Source organism: Hemicordylus capensis, chromosome 4 (genome assembly GCF_027244095.1).
Source record: "Hemicordylus capensis ecotype Gifberg chromosome 4, rHemCap1.1.pri, whole genome shotgun sequence".
Lineage (NCBI taxonomy): Eukaryota > Metazoa > Chordata > Lepidosauria > Squamata > Cordylidae > Hemicordylus > Hemicordylus capensis.
Window position 1 is genome coordinate 55,643,167 of NC_069660.1, and position 13,986 is coordinate 55,657,152.

Sequence of the window (13,986 nt, forward strand, 5' to 3'; positions counted from 1 at the left end):
TCAATTAACAATTAAAACCATTTAAAAGATTAAAAACTTTTAAAACCCAGTATTAAAATTATTTAAATTATAAATCTAATTTAAAGCCTGGGTGAATAAATGTGTCTTCAGTGCCTTTTAAAGAGTTTTCAGAGATGGGGCAGCTCTTATTTCAACAGGGAGTGCATTCCAAAGTCCAGGGGCAGGAACAAAGAAGGCCTGTTCCTGAGTAGCCTCCAGATGAGTTGGGGGCAGCCGCAGGCGAACCACTCTAGATGATCTTAGCATGCAGTGGGGCTCATGGTGAAGAAGCCGTTCTCTTAATTACTCAGGGCCTAAGCTGTTTAGGGCTTTACAGGTAATGACCAGCACCTTGTATTTTGCCTAGAAATGTATTGGCAGCAAATACTCCTTCAACACAGGAGTAATATGGTCTCTCCTACATGACCCAGAGACCAACCTAGCTGCCGCGTTCTGAACCAACTGCAGTTTTCAGACTATGTACAAAGGCAGCCCCACACAGAGCGCATTGCAGTAATCCATCCTAGAAGTTACCAGAAGATGTACCACCGTTTTTAGAAATGGATGTAGCTGGCGTATCAGTCAAAGCTGATAAAAAGCACCTCTGGCCACTGCCTCAACCTGGGACACTAGGGAGAGTTTCAGATCCAGAAGCACCCCCAGACTGCGTACCTGTTCCTTCCAGGGGAGCATGACCCCATCCAGAAATGGTAGATCAAAATAGTCTCCTGAGTTTCGACCCCGCACAATAAGTACCTCCATCTTATCTGTATTCAGTCTCAGTTTGTTATCCCTCATCCAGCCCATTACTGCCTCCAGGCAGGCGTTAAGGGAGGTATGCCTTCTCCTGATGGTGCATCACTCCTGAACTAAATCCCCTAATGATCTCTCCCAGCGGTTTCATGTAGATGTTAAACAACATTGGAGACAATATGGAGCACTGAGGGAGACCATACAGAAGTTCAGATTTTGAAAAACTACAGTCTCCAAGAGACACCAACTGGAATCTTCCTGTAAGGTCTGCACTGGCTCTGGGGTAGGTTATTTAACTTGCTTATTCATTGCAGATTCTTTTATAAAAATTGATAAAGTTGTGGTTCTAAGTAATCCCACCTAATCCTTACCTTTTCATGGCTGCAACCAGGAACAAAAGGCTATGATAAAAGAAGTTAATTTTGCAATGGAATTACACAGAAACAAAGTGGCAATGGAGGTCAAATTAATAGGATAAATATCAGGAATAGAAAACAGTGCATCCCCGGCCACCCAACAAAAGTGAAATGCAATTGAGAGGCTACAGTTGAACCTATAGCATCTATATTGGCTCTGATCAGGAAACAAGGATGTATGATTTCCACTTCCCAGGAATCAGCACTGATTGTTATTTGAGTGCATAACAAACTAGATCTTGATGAACATTTGCAGAGATTTGTATTGCGCTGCAGCTATAACAAAATTATGCTAGCAGGTTTATTATCTCTGCCTGGAACAATGCCGTTGTTCCAGACACCCACTTTTTTATGATCCATGAGAATAGGGCTGCAAACTACTTGGTTACTCTACATGCTTGTTGGCAGCCCATCCGTTAGATTTGCTTCCTCCTCCTCCTCCCTCCTCTTTCACTCTAGAGTTCATTTCTACTGAGTATCATTTTAATTGCCCATTATGCGAGCATTGCTCATGTCTGACAATTGGTGCCTTCGCTAAGTGTAGATTGGTTATGCAGCCTGAGCTGACGGTGGGAACCCAGAAGTGGTACTGTAAATTAAAACAATGATCTAATTACTGAACACAAAACAGAGCTGGCACCCTATTAGCAATCTGCAGTTTAGCATGTTAGGGCTGGGATAAGCCAATAAATAAAACCTGTTCTCTCCCTTGTGCTGGAAACAGCATGTGCAGTAACCAATGGAGTTGCTCAGCTCCAGCTCTGTGTTGTGACAAGCTGTTCTGCACTGTGAGATTTCAGTGCTCTTTCCCCCCTGTGCGCCGGCTACTGAGCTTCACTTCTTTGTATATGTAACTGGAAATACCTCCTTCTCCACCACCTGGAAGAGAAGGTACAGCAGCAAAGGAGTTAAAAAGACTCTCGGGAATGAAGCTTTGAAACTATGCAAAAAGGGCATCAAGCTGAATTAGGTAGGAGGATCCTTGGGCAGACACGCCTTGGCAGTAAATACAGCCCTCTGATTTATCAGATGCAACAAGAGAATCAGAAGACAGAGGCAGGCTTGCAGCAAGCTGTAGTTTGTGGAAAGTGGCCGCAGGTTGCTAAGCTTCAACACTGACCACAGCCTGCATTCCTGGGATCCCAGTGGGCAGGGAGGCATTGAGATGCCCTGAATGCACTAGTGGAGTCCTGAGGTGTGCGACACTGTTGCTGTGATTCTGTCCTCCCACTTTGATCTTTCCTAGTGAAACAGGTTAGGAGGCAAAGGGAAATGCAGCTTGGGAAATGAGTGCCGCTAAGGAGGACGACCAGTGTCAGACGGCAGCTCGGATTGTCACCGACCTCTGCCGCAAGAAGAGTCTGCCAAAATTGGACTTGGACACCTGCAAGGACTTCCTCCATGCCTCTCCAGACCTGAGTGTCCCTGAGCCAGGTACAGTGCCTGCTGTTCTGCGGGGAAGGGCTTATTCATATGGGAGAAGAAGGGTTTTCCAAAGGAGATGGAGCTTGGGCAAATGGCCTGCGTGCCACCTTGTGCCAGGCATTTGCCGCTGTCTCGTTTTATGTTGTGCAGATTCATATTGACAGGGAGTCTGAAGAAACCTGTTGAAAACAGCAAGTTGTGCAGGGAAGTCAAGAATAGAGCCAGGGGAGGGAGAGTGTGTGATGCAAGGATCAAGATAGATATAGATATAGATATAGATATAGATATAGATATAGATATAATAGCTCTTTTGGGCACTGAAGTTGCTGCAAAAAGTCACATGCTGTCCTGTGAGGTTTGATGCCTGGACTACATAATAGTCAAAATAAGAGGAAGGGAAGACAGTCAGGAGTAATCTGTAGACACACCGTCTCCTTATTTAAAGAGCATAGGAAGGGGATGTGTTTATTTTAATGAAGGTTTTTTGATAGATAGCCTCATAGCGAAATCAAGAACTGCACTGTATGCCTTGAGGATCAATTCTCAAGCTTTTACTAGTTTGTTAGCACTAGACTGGGGCACTCTCTTGCGCTTTGACTACCCATGTGGTTAATGTAAGCAAGCAAAAGTGTATTTCACTCATCAACTGAGCTTAGCTTCTGTAGGAGAAGTTAATGTGGTGCTAGTGACGTGCTGTGTCTATTAAGAGCTGGTTTTTATCAGAGTTTTACAGCTCTGATGACTGGAGTTGAGCTTGACTTCCCAAATCTCGTGGCAATAAAAACAAAGTATCTCATTTTAGCTCCCAAGCAGACTGTAGTATGATTCAACAGGAGGGTTATTATTCCTCCTCAGGAGTAAAAGCCTATTTAATAGACTTCCTTTCAACCCTAAAATTAGACGGTGTAGGACAATAGGTATATCAATGTCTATTCATGACGATAGCTAAATGTCAGACTAGAGACAATACTCCTCATTATCAGATGCTGGGGACAAACTACAGAGGACTCTTGCCTTTATCCCCTGCTTGTGAACTTCCCAGAAGTTTCTGGCCGGCAAGGGTTGGAAAAAGAATACTATTTGATTCAGTGGACTGATCCAATAGGGCTGTTCTTACATTCTATCACATAATATTTTCTCCACTGTCTTGCACATTTATATTAAGATGAGCAATAGCTATTCAGCCTATAGGACAAAAAAGACTTTGTGCTAGCTCCAGCTATGTATACGAGGAGCTCATGCCTGTTGAATCACTTGTCACCAAAGCATCTGAAACATGTCTCAATCACTGTTGCTCGCAGGAATGTTCTTGGGCATGAAGGTTTGCTTTAACATCAACAATCCTGAGCCAGACGTCCACTGAATGTCTTCATGAACTGGAAATCTTTGTGTTGCTTAATGGTTTATGGCATCTTGCCTTGTGTGTTCAACAAATAGGTCCCACGTTGGAACAGAAGTTGAGCTCCTGTAATCTCAGATTAATTTCTAAAGAAATAAATGGGGAGGGGGGCTCACATCTGCAGCTTGTCCCTTGGTCCCATATCTGTAGGTTTTATTCATTGGCAAGGAAGCTGCACTTTGCTGATAATGAGCTGCCATTCTTTTTGTTGGAATGTGTGAAGCAATTTCAGAAATGAACCTTGGCATTCAAAATAGGCTGAAACAAGGTACAAACAAGCCCCGTCCATGAGGTGGCATGGGACATGGCAAGGGCAATTTCTGAAATGAGCTCTTCCTCCAAGAGAGCTTCCTCAACCAAATGTTTTGTGGAAAGTTCAGAAGCCTTACACTTCAGAGTTGCTTGCCAGGACCCTTCTTCTCATTGCTTGATTGCTCCAGATCACTGTGAATGGCTATGGAGATAGATGCTGTGATTTCAGCAGGAGTAACCTGATTGCCGAGGCTTATGCTGGAAGTGGCTGTGCTATTGCTGCAGAGCAAGCCCATTGGCTGCTGTTTCCAGCATCACACAAACAATACTCTGATTGCTCCATGTGATATTTGCTAGTGCTGGTGTGGAAGTTCATAATTACTTGCCCCAGAATAAGAACTTGTCCTGCTTGTAAAGCTTGGTGCCATTATGAAACAAGTGCCATTTACTTTAAATGTTCATTGCTGGCTCTGATCATAATCTGAACCACTGCACCTCAGTCCCTCTGGTGTCTTGAATGCTGCCATGGGAGCCTTGAGAATTAGCATCATTAGAAAGGGAACTGTACCCTTCCAGGCTGCCTTCTGCTTGATGTGGGGAATCCAGAAGTAGAGCATCTCCAACAGATATCTGTCCAGACTCTCCAGCAAGGGAAAGCCTCCCCCTTCCCAGGTAACCACTTCCATTGTCACTGTTCCTACAATTAAGAAGCTTTTCCTAATATTCAGCTGAAATCTACCCTTAAACTTAAGCCCATTAGAGCTAGCAAGTCTTTGCCCTCTTCGGTGTGACAGCTCTTCAGGTATTTGCAGAGTGCTGTCAGGGTCCCCCTCGGTCTTCTCCAGGTGAAATATACCACTTCTTTCAACCTTTCCTCATAGGACTTGTTTTCCAGACCCCTGACCATTTTTGTTGCCCTCCTTTGAATCCCTTCCAGTGTGTCTACATCCTTCTTAAATTGCATGCCTAGAATTGGGCGAAGGTTGTGTCAGGGTTGGATTTAGCAGGTTACAAGGGGCCTGGTGGTGGTGGTAGTGGGAAGAAGGCATTTCAATCTTTATCCACTGTAAAAGGGTCTCAAAGGGGGGAAAGGATATGCTGATGAGGGAATAGTTCTCATTACCAAACCAGATTTGAAATTGAACGAAGGGAAGTTTGCTCCTCTCTTGTTATCTGCTCTCAAGCCTTGCATCAGGGGCATAGCTAGGGGAGAGGGGGCCCGTGTTCACCCCTATCCCCGGTGTGCCCTCAGAGTGAGGGAGCAGAGGCGTAACTAGGGAAAACGGCGCCCGGGGCAAGCACTGAATTGGTGCCCCCCCCGCGCCCCCAACATACTACATTATACTTAGGTTTTTCCTCACAAGCGCCCGCCGCCGCCGCCAAGCCAGGCCACTGACTGGCCGCCAGGTTACAGCAAAGCAAAGGGGGGCGCGGGGGGCGCGGAAGGGACCGCTCGTAGGGGAGGGGGTGCCGACGCGCTCCTTTGACTGCTGCAGCGCTGCTGCACTGAGCAGGAAACATTTGTATTAACAAAAAATTAACAAAAAAAAATTTAAATTTTTTTTTGTCATGGCGGCGCCCCCCACATGACCAGAAAAGATGGTGCCCGGGGCACGTGCCCCCCCTGCCCCCCTATAGTTACGCCTCTGTGAGGGAGATAATGAATAAAACAGGGAGGGGTGGACCTGGGGGCCCTCAGGAGCTGGGGGCTCAGGCTTTTTGAACTTATCCACTCATTTATAGCTACACCCCTGCCTTGCATGATTCCAAAGCATTGCAGTGCCTCTGAATGAGCTGGAAGATCCAGAACGCAGGAGATATAGGAGCTCAGATGAAATGTCTGAATATGTTGTAGAACCCCCCACAAATGGGGGCTCACAGGGCAAGATAAGGTTCCATAGGCAGTCAAAAGGAAAGCCACCCTGAACTGAGCAGCCAGTAGGCAGGTAGGGCCAAGCTGAAGTCACATAATCTTGTACAGCTCCAGAGTGACAACTTGGTTCAACCAAGCCCAACTAGGCCTTATTCTCCCATGGCCTAGCTATCTATCCTAGGTTCTGCCCCCTCTGGAGGGGATGGAGAGGTTTAAAGGGGCAGTCCCTATGTCTGAAGTCTTGTCTATCCAGATGCATTGGTATCCGTATGAGGGTAGACACTGGGAGATCCTTGTGGGTGAAAGTTGTGAGACTTCAAGGGATTTTAGCTGAAGGGGCTGCTACTCCAGGAAGTTCTGGCTTGGGTGGTGGTGGTTCTGGCTCCATTGGAAACCTCTGGGTCATTAGGCCCTAGACTGGTGTCATGGTCTTTGCCTGACATCTCCCTAGCCCACATCAATGGTCCCCAGGGCTTCCCAGGATTCCCTCACTTTCTGAATCCATAGCCCCACACTGCTTAAAGCTGGGGCCATGGTACAGATCAGCCATGAAAAGAGTTGCAGGTGGGAAGCTTCAACTTGAGTAGGAAAAGGAATTTATGGAGGCTAGGTGATTTGAATCCTAGGGCGTGTCTTCTTAGAACTGCCCTTGGCTCAGTTCAGAGTTGGGCTTTTCTAATCTGAGTAATTTCCCTCCAAAATGGGAGAATAGCTCATTTCCACCCCAAAGCTCAGATCCAGATTTTGGAAACCCCTTTGTGTTCCTGATTGGGGCCTGAACCTCCTTCACCCTTTGTGAGGCTGTGAACTCTCCACAAGTACCTGAACTCTGTCCCGTCTCAACTTTTCATTCCATTCTTCACAAGCCACTCTTACTCACTCACTCTTCACCAGCCAGTGTGGTGTAATGGTTAGAGTGTTTGACTAGGACTGACCTGAGTTCAAATCCCCGTTCAGCGATGAGACGCACTTGGTGACTCTGGGCCTGTCACTTAACTCTCAGCCTAACCTGCCTCACAGGGTTGTGGTAGGGATAAACATAACCGTGTAGAACTGCTTTTGGGCTCCTTGGAGGAAGAGTAGAATATAAATGCAAAAATAGATAGCTAATAATACATAAATTAAAATTTTACCTGGATGTGATGGTTATAGCAGTTGTGACTGGGAGGCCCCTTTATGAGGACTCCATTTCCCCTGGAACTGCTGAAATAACTGCATCCCAGGCATATGCAGTTTCCCAGGGCACCTGAGTATTTTAATTAAATACGTGTCCCTGGGCTCCTTGTTGTTGAATATTAATGGATATGCTCGTAATACAACTTCCCAGTTGCAAGGAGCCTTAGATGTGCCATTTCCAGTGCTCTTGACAAGTGCACTGGAAATGTTTATGTTCCTGGGCTCCTTGTTGGACTTGTGCATACTCAAAGGTTTGGCTAGAGAATCATTTCTTGGAAAAACAGCACTTAATTCATAGTGCAGCCAAGCATTATAAATGGAAGAAATTCTGATTCAGAGCCAAACTTCAATGAAATTACAAATTCTTAGGGTAGGATACACAGATCAAAATGTTCCAGCAGCCACCTGAGGGGTGTACTGTTGTATTGAGGTATGCAGAACCTATATTTATGGTCTGTACACTTTACACATTTGGAACTTGAGTTTCTAGAAATGTGGTATTTTAATGTAAAATCTGTTATTTTGGAACAAACCTTTGAATTTTTTAAACTGAAGTTTTCAATATCCCCTAGGAACCAGAAGATAAACTATTTTATTTATTTCCTGTATTTCTATAGCACCCAAATTCACATGTATAGGCAGTTTACATATGTGTATCTTTATAGAGCAACCTCCCTTTCTCTCACACACAAGGAGATCTGCTCAGCCCTCCACATGGTAAATAGAAACCTGGGGTACTTAGCATCATAAAAGTAAAGGTGAAGTGTGCCGTCAAGTCGATTTCAACTGCGGGTGCCCACAGAGCCCTGTGGTTTTCTTTTGGGAGAATACAGGAGGGGTTTACCATTGCTATCTCCCACGCAGCATGAGATGATGCCTTTCAGCATCTTCCTATATCGCTGCTGCCTGATATAGGTGTTCCCCGGATTCTGGGAAACATACCAGCGGGGAGTCGAACCGGCAACCTTCTGCTTGTTAGTCAAGCATTTCCCCGCTGCGCCTGCTTTATACTGGGTCTAACCACTTGCCCATCTAGCTCAATAATGTCTAAAATATCTGGCAGTGGCTCACCAAGGTTTCAGGCAGGAGTCTGTCCCAGCCCTGCTTGGAAATGCCAGGGATAAGCCCTAGGACCTTCTACATGCAGAACAGATGCTTTACCACTGAGCTATGGCCCCATTCCCAGCCCCATCATATAGTGAACGCCTGAGAGAACTGGCTATCTGTCTCTGTAAGGCATGTGACAGAGGCACATAGAGGTAAAGCACTGTTAGAGGCAAAACAATGATAGAAGCACTTCCACCAGTGTGAAACGGCTGAGAGGCCCAGTTGCAACAGGTGAATCAAGACATGTACTCCAGATTTCCCTGCAGTGCAGCAGAAAAGGCGCATGGCTTGCACCCTGCAACTTTGTACTGTTTGTAGCCAGTTTGTACTGGTGAAACAGAGATTTGCCCAGGGCTTCTCTTTCTAAGGGGCGCATAACACGATCCACTTTGACAGCTCAGCAGGCCACAGGCCCATGGAGCTGCCAAACACCCAGGTGCCAACAGCTTGTTTTCCTCCCCCCCGCCCCCGCCAGTTGCCTGCTGCTTAAAAAGCAAAAAACAAAACACCAAACTTATAACATCTATAAAGGAGAACCCAAAGCCATATAATATGATCAAGCTTTCTGTTTACAAAAGAGAAAATAATACTAACATCATATACCATCTTTAAATACATCATTCCAATGTGCTATAAATAAAATCTGTTTTTCAGCACATCTGTTCAAGTGTAAATCTTCTCTTTCCTTCCTATAACATCTCAATTTAGTTAGGAGCGCCACCGTCCAAAATGTTCATACTAGTGTGTTAACAGTGGAGATATTGAAGATTTTAAATATGAAGTGGTGCATTATTATTATTTTTTTGGCATCTGTTAATAAAGCAGTGATATCCTTTAAGTATCCAAAAATAGCTGGTTTTGGATCAAATGGGATATTATGAACCCATCATTTTCCAAAATTTGTTTCCAAAAGGCCTTAACAAAGGCATAAAGTCTAAATATATGCAAATAATTAGTGTTTAGTAGTAGAAATTATCACCAGCAATTGTCATGTTGCTAATTTTGTATATCTGTACTGGAGGTGTGGTGTTGGTGTGTGTGTGTGTGTGTGTGTGTGTGTGAGAGAGAGAGAGAGAGAGAGAGAGAGAGAGAGAGAGAGAACCTGTGATCTTAAAGGTGTCAGGTACTCTCAAAATTGCTGTGGTCCTTTGGGAGGGTATGATTTACAACGGAGAAGTGAGGCAGGTGTATGCTTAATCCTTCCCCCATCTGCCATTTCCACACTACAAATCATCCCTCTAGTGGCTCCTGACCCCCTCCTTGTGGATTTCAAACAGGTGTTTGTTCTGTGAGTTTCCAACATGTATTTGCTTCAAGTACATTAATCCCTGCTCTCAGCTGTTCCTCTCTGCTATCAATTGCACCCTCCAGAAGCAGCTTTTAAAAATAAATGAAGGACCGCCAGGCTACAGGGACATGTAGTTTGATGATGAGCATGCCTTTCCTTCCAAGGCAGGAGAGAAGGGAAGTGCAGAAAAGGATTGCAATATCCACCCCGGGGATTTTTTTGCGGGGGAAATCAGCCCCCATTGGTGAGCTTTGCATCCCACCCACTCTCAGAAAGACCACCAATATTCATTCTCATTTTTAGCTGCCTATTTTATTCTTTATTTGCTGCCTATTGGCAAAAATGGGGGTCTATGTAGTTGAGCCCTAGTGCTCAAATTGTGTGATATTTTGTTTTCAATACAACAATCCCTTGTTCAGTTCAATTCAATTCAATTCCTTTATTATGATCACAGACCAGCACAATTTACAAACAGAAGCCCAACAAAAAACAAAAACAAAAAACCAAACCCTGCACAACCTACAGGTTTGTGATACAGTAGTTAAGCACATAGTTAAGCATAAAGATCAATTAACAATTATTCTTAATGAATTCCTGGCAGATTTTACGGTCTATTAAAACAGAACTTAGCCACATTATAAGATCTCAAGTCATTCTGGTCAGTTAAAAGATAATCAAGATAAAAAGAATCTGTACAACCTGGATGGCAGCTACTAAAAGGGGCTATATGTTTATGCCGTATATCTCGGTAAAATTGACAATAAAGGAGCACATGAACCATTGTTTTCAATATCTCCCAGTTTGCAGAGACAAGTATGTTCTTTGTAGGAGATTTTTTGATATCTCCCTTCCAGGATTGCTGATTGCAAGGCATTGCATTGTGCCTGTGTCAGAGCTCTGCAATATTTCAGCATGGTTAACTGGTTTAGGTATCTGGCAGGGTTGAAACTCTGAACTTGGTTGCCCAAATGGACGCTAACAGGAATATTATTATTATTATTATTATTATTACATTTATATCCCACTTTTCCTCCAAGGAGCCCAGAGCGGTGTACTACATACTTGAGCTTCTCTTTCACAACAACCCTGTGAAGTAGGTTAGGCTGAGAGAGAAGTGACTGGCCCAGAGTCACCCAGCTAGTTTCATGGCTGAATGGGGATCTGAACTCAGGTCTCCCCGGTCCTAGTCTAGCACTCTAACCACTACACCACGCTGGCCCTGAAGCTCCATATAATATATTCTTTGTCTGAGTTTGACCCTTGCATTTTCATACCCCAGGGTTATCAATGCAAAGGGGGAGAAACCATAATGATGCAGCCATTCCTCCAGCTCTCTTTTCTACCTGGAGTGACAGATATCCTTTAGCACAAGTGCAGCTAGACCTGCAGAGTGGAAAACAAGCTTCAGCCAGAATTAATCCAGATATTAATCCATGCTCTGGCCTCTACTTTAAGCAGTCCTGCTTCCAGATGAAGGACAGCACTGGGCACAGACCAGGGTACCTGTAAAATGTTCCTTAGGAACTTAGATTCCACAGCTTCTACCTTAGAGTACATGCCAAGTTGAGCTCCATATAGGAGCTGTGTTCGTACTTTAGCCAAAAAGAGTTTTATTACGGAGGGGATAAATTGGGCACAAACCCGCCCCACTTTTTAAGGGCCTTTTTTTTTTTTTTTTTTTTTGCACCCATTTAGTGCTCCTCTTGGAAAATCAAATTCCATAATGGCTACTTCTGGTTAAAATGGCTAAAGCTTTTCTTTTTTGCACTATTGTCCCCCTAGTGTTTTTGGTCGTTATTGGCAACCAGTTCCATAAATAATGTTAGATTATATTATGCAGCCAATAATTTTTCTCTTTGGAAATGTCATGATATATGCTGAAGTCTCACAAAGTTGCATCATCAACATGTGGTAAACAATAATGTGGGCCCAAACAAATAAGAGAACATGCAAACATAATGTCATTAGGGAGTCCCCAACGTACAAATGGTTTGTGTGTAAGTCAGAAGTTCATAATTCGGAACACATATAGTTCCCAAGAGCAACGACTTGTTTGTATGTGTGGGTTTGTTTGGCATTTGTCGGTTGGGGACTTCCAGGGGTGTAGCTATAATTGAGCAGAATGCTTCAAAGAACCCAGGACCCCCAGCTCCTGAGGTACCCCTACTCCACCCCTGCTTATTTTCTTCATTATCTCCCTCATTCCGAGGGGGTGCTGGGGAGATGGCCAAACATGGTCCCCCACTCCCCTAGCTACACTTCTGAGGACTTCCTTAATGTAATATGTTATGCAGCTATGTATGAATGGATGTTTGTAACTCAGGGAGAGCCTATACACAATGGCCCCATTCACACATAATGGCAATCTGTGGGTCGATGACAGAGGTGCACCTAGGTAATTTCGGAGCCTGGACCTAAAAGCTTTTGGAGGGCACCCCCACCCACACACAAAGTCTTTAAAACACATTTTTAATGCAACCACACCACAAGGGACAGACTAGAAAGGATTTGGGGGCCCGAGAGGGTGTAGAGGCCCTGGACTTCGGCCCAGAAGTCCAGGGATAAGAGCGCCTCTGGTAGATGAACCAGAGGTTAATTTTTGTGACAGTGAATTGCATTGCAGACATTTGTCCAACTGCAACTCAGCAACCTCTGGTTTGAGGGTAGAGGATCCTCTTCTGCTTCCTGGTCTGTTGAGTCCTCATCCCAGCAAGCTCCGTAGCACTTGTGTCGCCAGAATGTGGGCAAGGTGTCAGAACGTCCGCAGGGCAGCAGCCCTTGGCATGATCTTCAAGGGTGCTTGCCAAGTGTGGTTCTGCTTTTTCAGAATGAATGGACCACCTGCCCTCAGCAGGGAAAGAGCATTTTAATATATTTAAATGGCATGCAAGCCTTTCTTCTGACAGCAGTTGCACTCCTGCCCTCGAAAGAGCCACACACCAAAACAGTCTCTCACAAGAACAATTGCTAGCAACAGTTGGCCGGCGGGTGGGGGGGGGCGATGCTGAGGGACACTATTTTTCTTATTCCAGAAAGATTTCATGAGGACTCCCAAGGAGGGAATATATATATATATGAAGGAGAGCAAAGGATCCTGGGACTGGTCCACTGTGACCAAGGATAATCTTGCAATGGCAGATCCCAAGTCCAGTCCTGCCCCTGTGTCGGCTTGCTGCCTGGGGATTAGCCCTTTCATGAGAGGCCCAGTCCCCAGGGAAGGACCAGAGGCTCAGTAAGCTTGAGGCCTCTGTAGGACTGCACTCTTATTTGGTAGGCCATCCAAATCAAGGTCCCCTGCTCGTGTGGTGCCCCTGTTCTCTCTGGTAGAGAATAGAACTTGAACATGGCGACCCTCTCCCCTCCAGGCAAGCCTTTCCTAATCCCAAGGAGTAGTTGCCAGTCCATGTGTCCAGGCGGTACCAGGAGGACAGACGAGAGAAACACTACCACCGGGGATAGACCTTTACTCTCATTCAAATTTCCTGGGTTTGGACCAGCGTTGTGGTGTATGCAAATCAGCTGCCACTGGGAATCACAGGAGAGTGGCGCCCCAATTATTAGTGATCCCAGGAGAGTAGGATCACCATGCTGGGCAAAACCAAACATTAATATGTTCCAATGGATGACTGGACTGGCAAAAGGGCCTGCTTGGACTGCTTCTTTGCAGCAGTTGCCAGGACAGGGAGAGGTGTTGCCAGGGTATCCATCCCTGCAACTTGCTTGTGTTGAGCAACCAAGGCTGGGTGGCATCTGTTGTCTGGCTCACATGCATGTCTCTATGGCCTTTCACTCTCATGAGAGAGTGCTCCTTGGGAGAAGGGGTATCATCACACATCATTAGCGATTCAGCCACATCCCCATGTACCCCTGGGCAGTTCTTTTCATGAGTTGTGAATGGGTCTCTCCATGGCCTTCCACTCCCATGAGAGAGTGGTCCACTCCAGAGCAGCATCCATCCTCATCACATAGGAGGAATCTCCTGTAACTGGAGGCAATGCTGCTCCTAGCTGATAATTCTTCTCATGAGGAACACCAGAAACTGCACAATTTAACCCAAGGGGAAGTGGCTGGGCCTCCCTTCCCCAACTTTATTGTACAAAAAAGTGAGCAGAGCCATTAGAGAATTCCTGGGTGAGCCAACCTTTTAAACCCGACCCCAGGAATTGCTGCCCTGCCATATGTTATCTTTGCAGTGATCTCATCAGGTTGCCCGATTTGTGGTGCCACTGTGATTGAATATGCTTGTGAACATACTTCTTCATCAATTTATTTTTGGTGAACAAATAACATTGTGACC

The 13,986-nt window shown here is 45.2% G+C and overlaps 1 protein-coding gene across 4 annotated transcripts in view; it reads left to right on the forward strand.

The window, feature by feature from the left end:
• Positions 1-960: 960 nt before the first annotated feature.
• Positions 961-13,986, forward strand: part of SYT6 (synaptotagmin 6) — a 275,557-nt gene continuing 262,531 nt past the window's right edge. The window contains exons 1-2 of one of the 4 annotated variants that reach the window (XM_053313299.1): positions 961-1,036; positions 2,416-2,603. In XM_053313299.1, coding sequence (XP_053169274.1) covers positions 2,456-2,603 — 148 coding nt within the window. In that variant the 5' untranslated portion in view covers positions 961-1,036; positions 2,416-2,455. Of the gene's footprint in view, positions 1,037-2,029; positions 2,604-13,986 lie in introns of those variants that run through there. The other 3 variants (XM_053313300.1, XM_053313303.1, XM_053313304.1) reach the window with 3 other exon arrangements.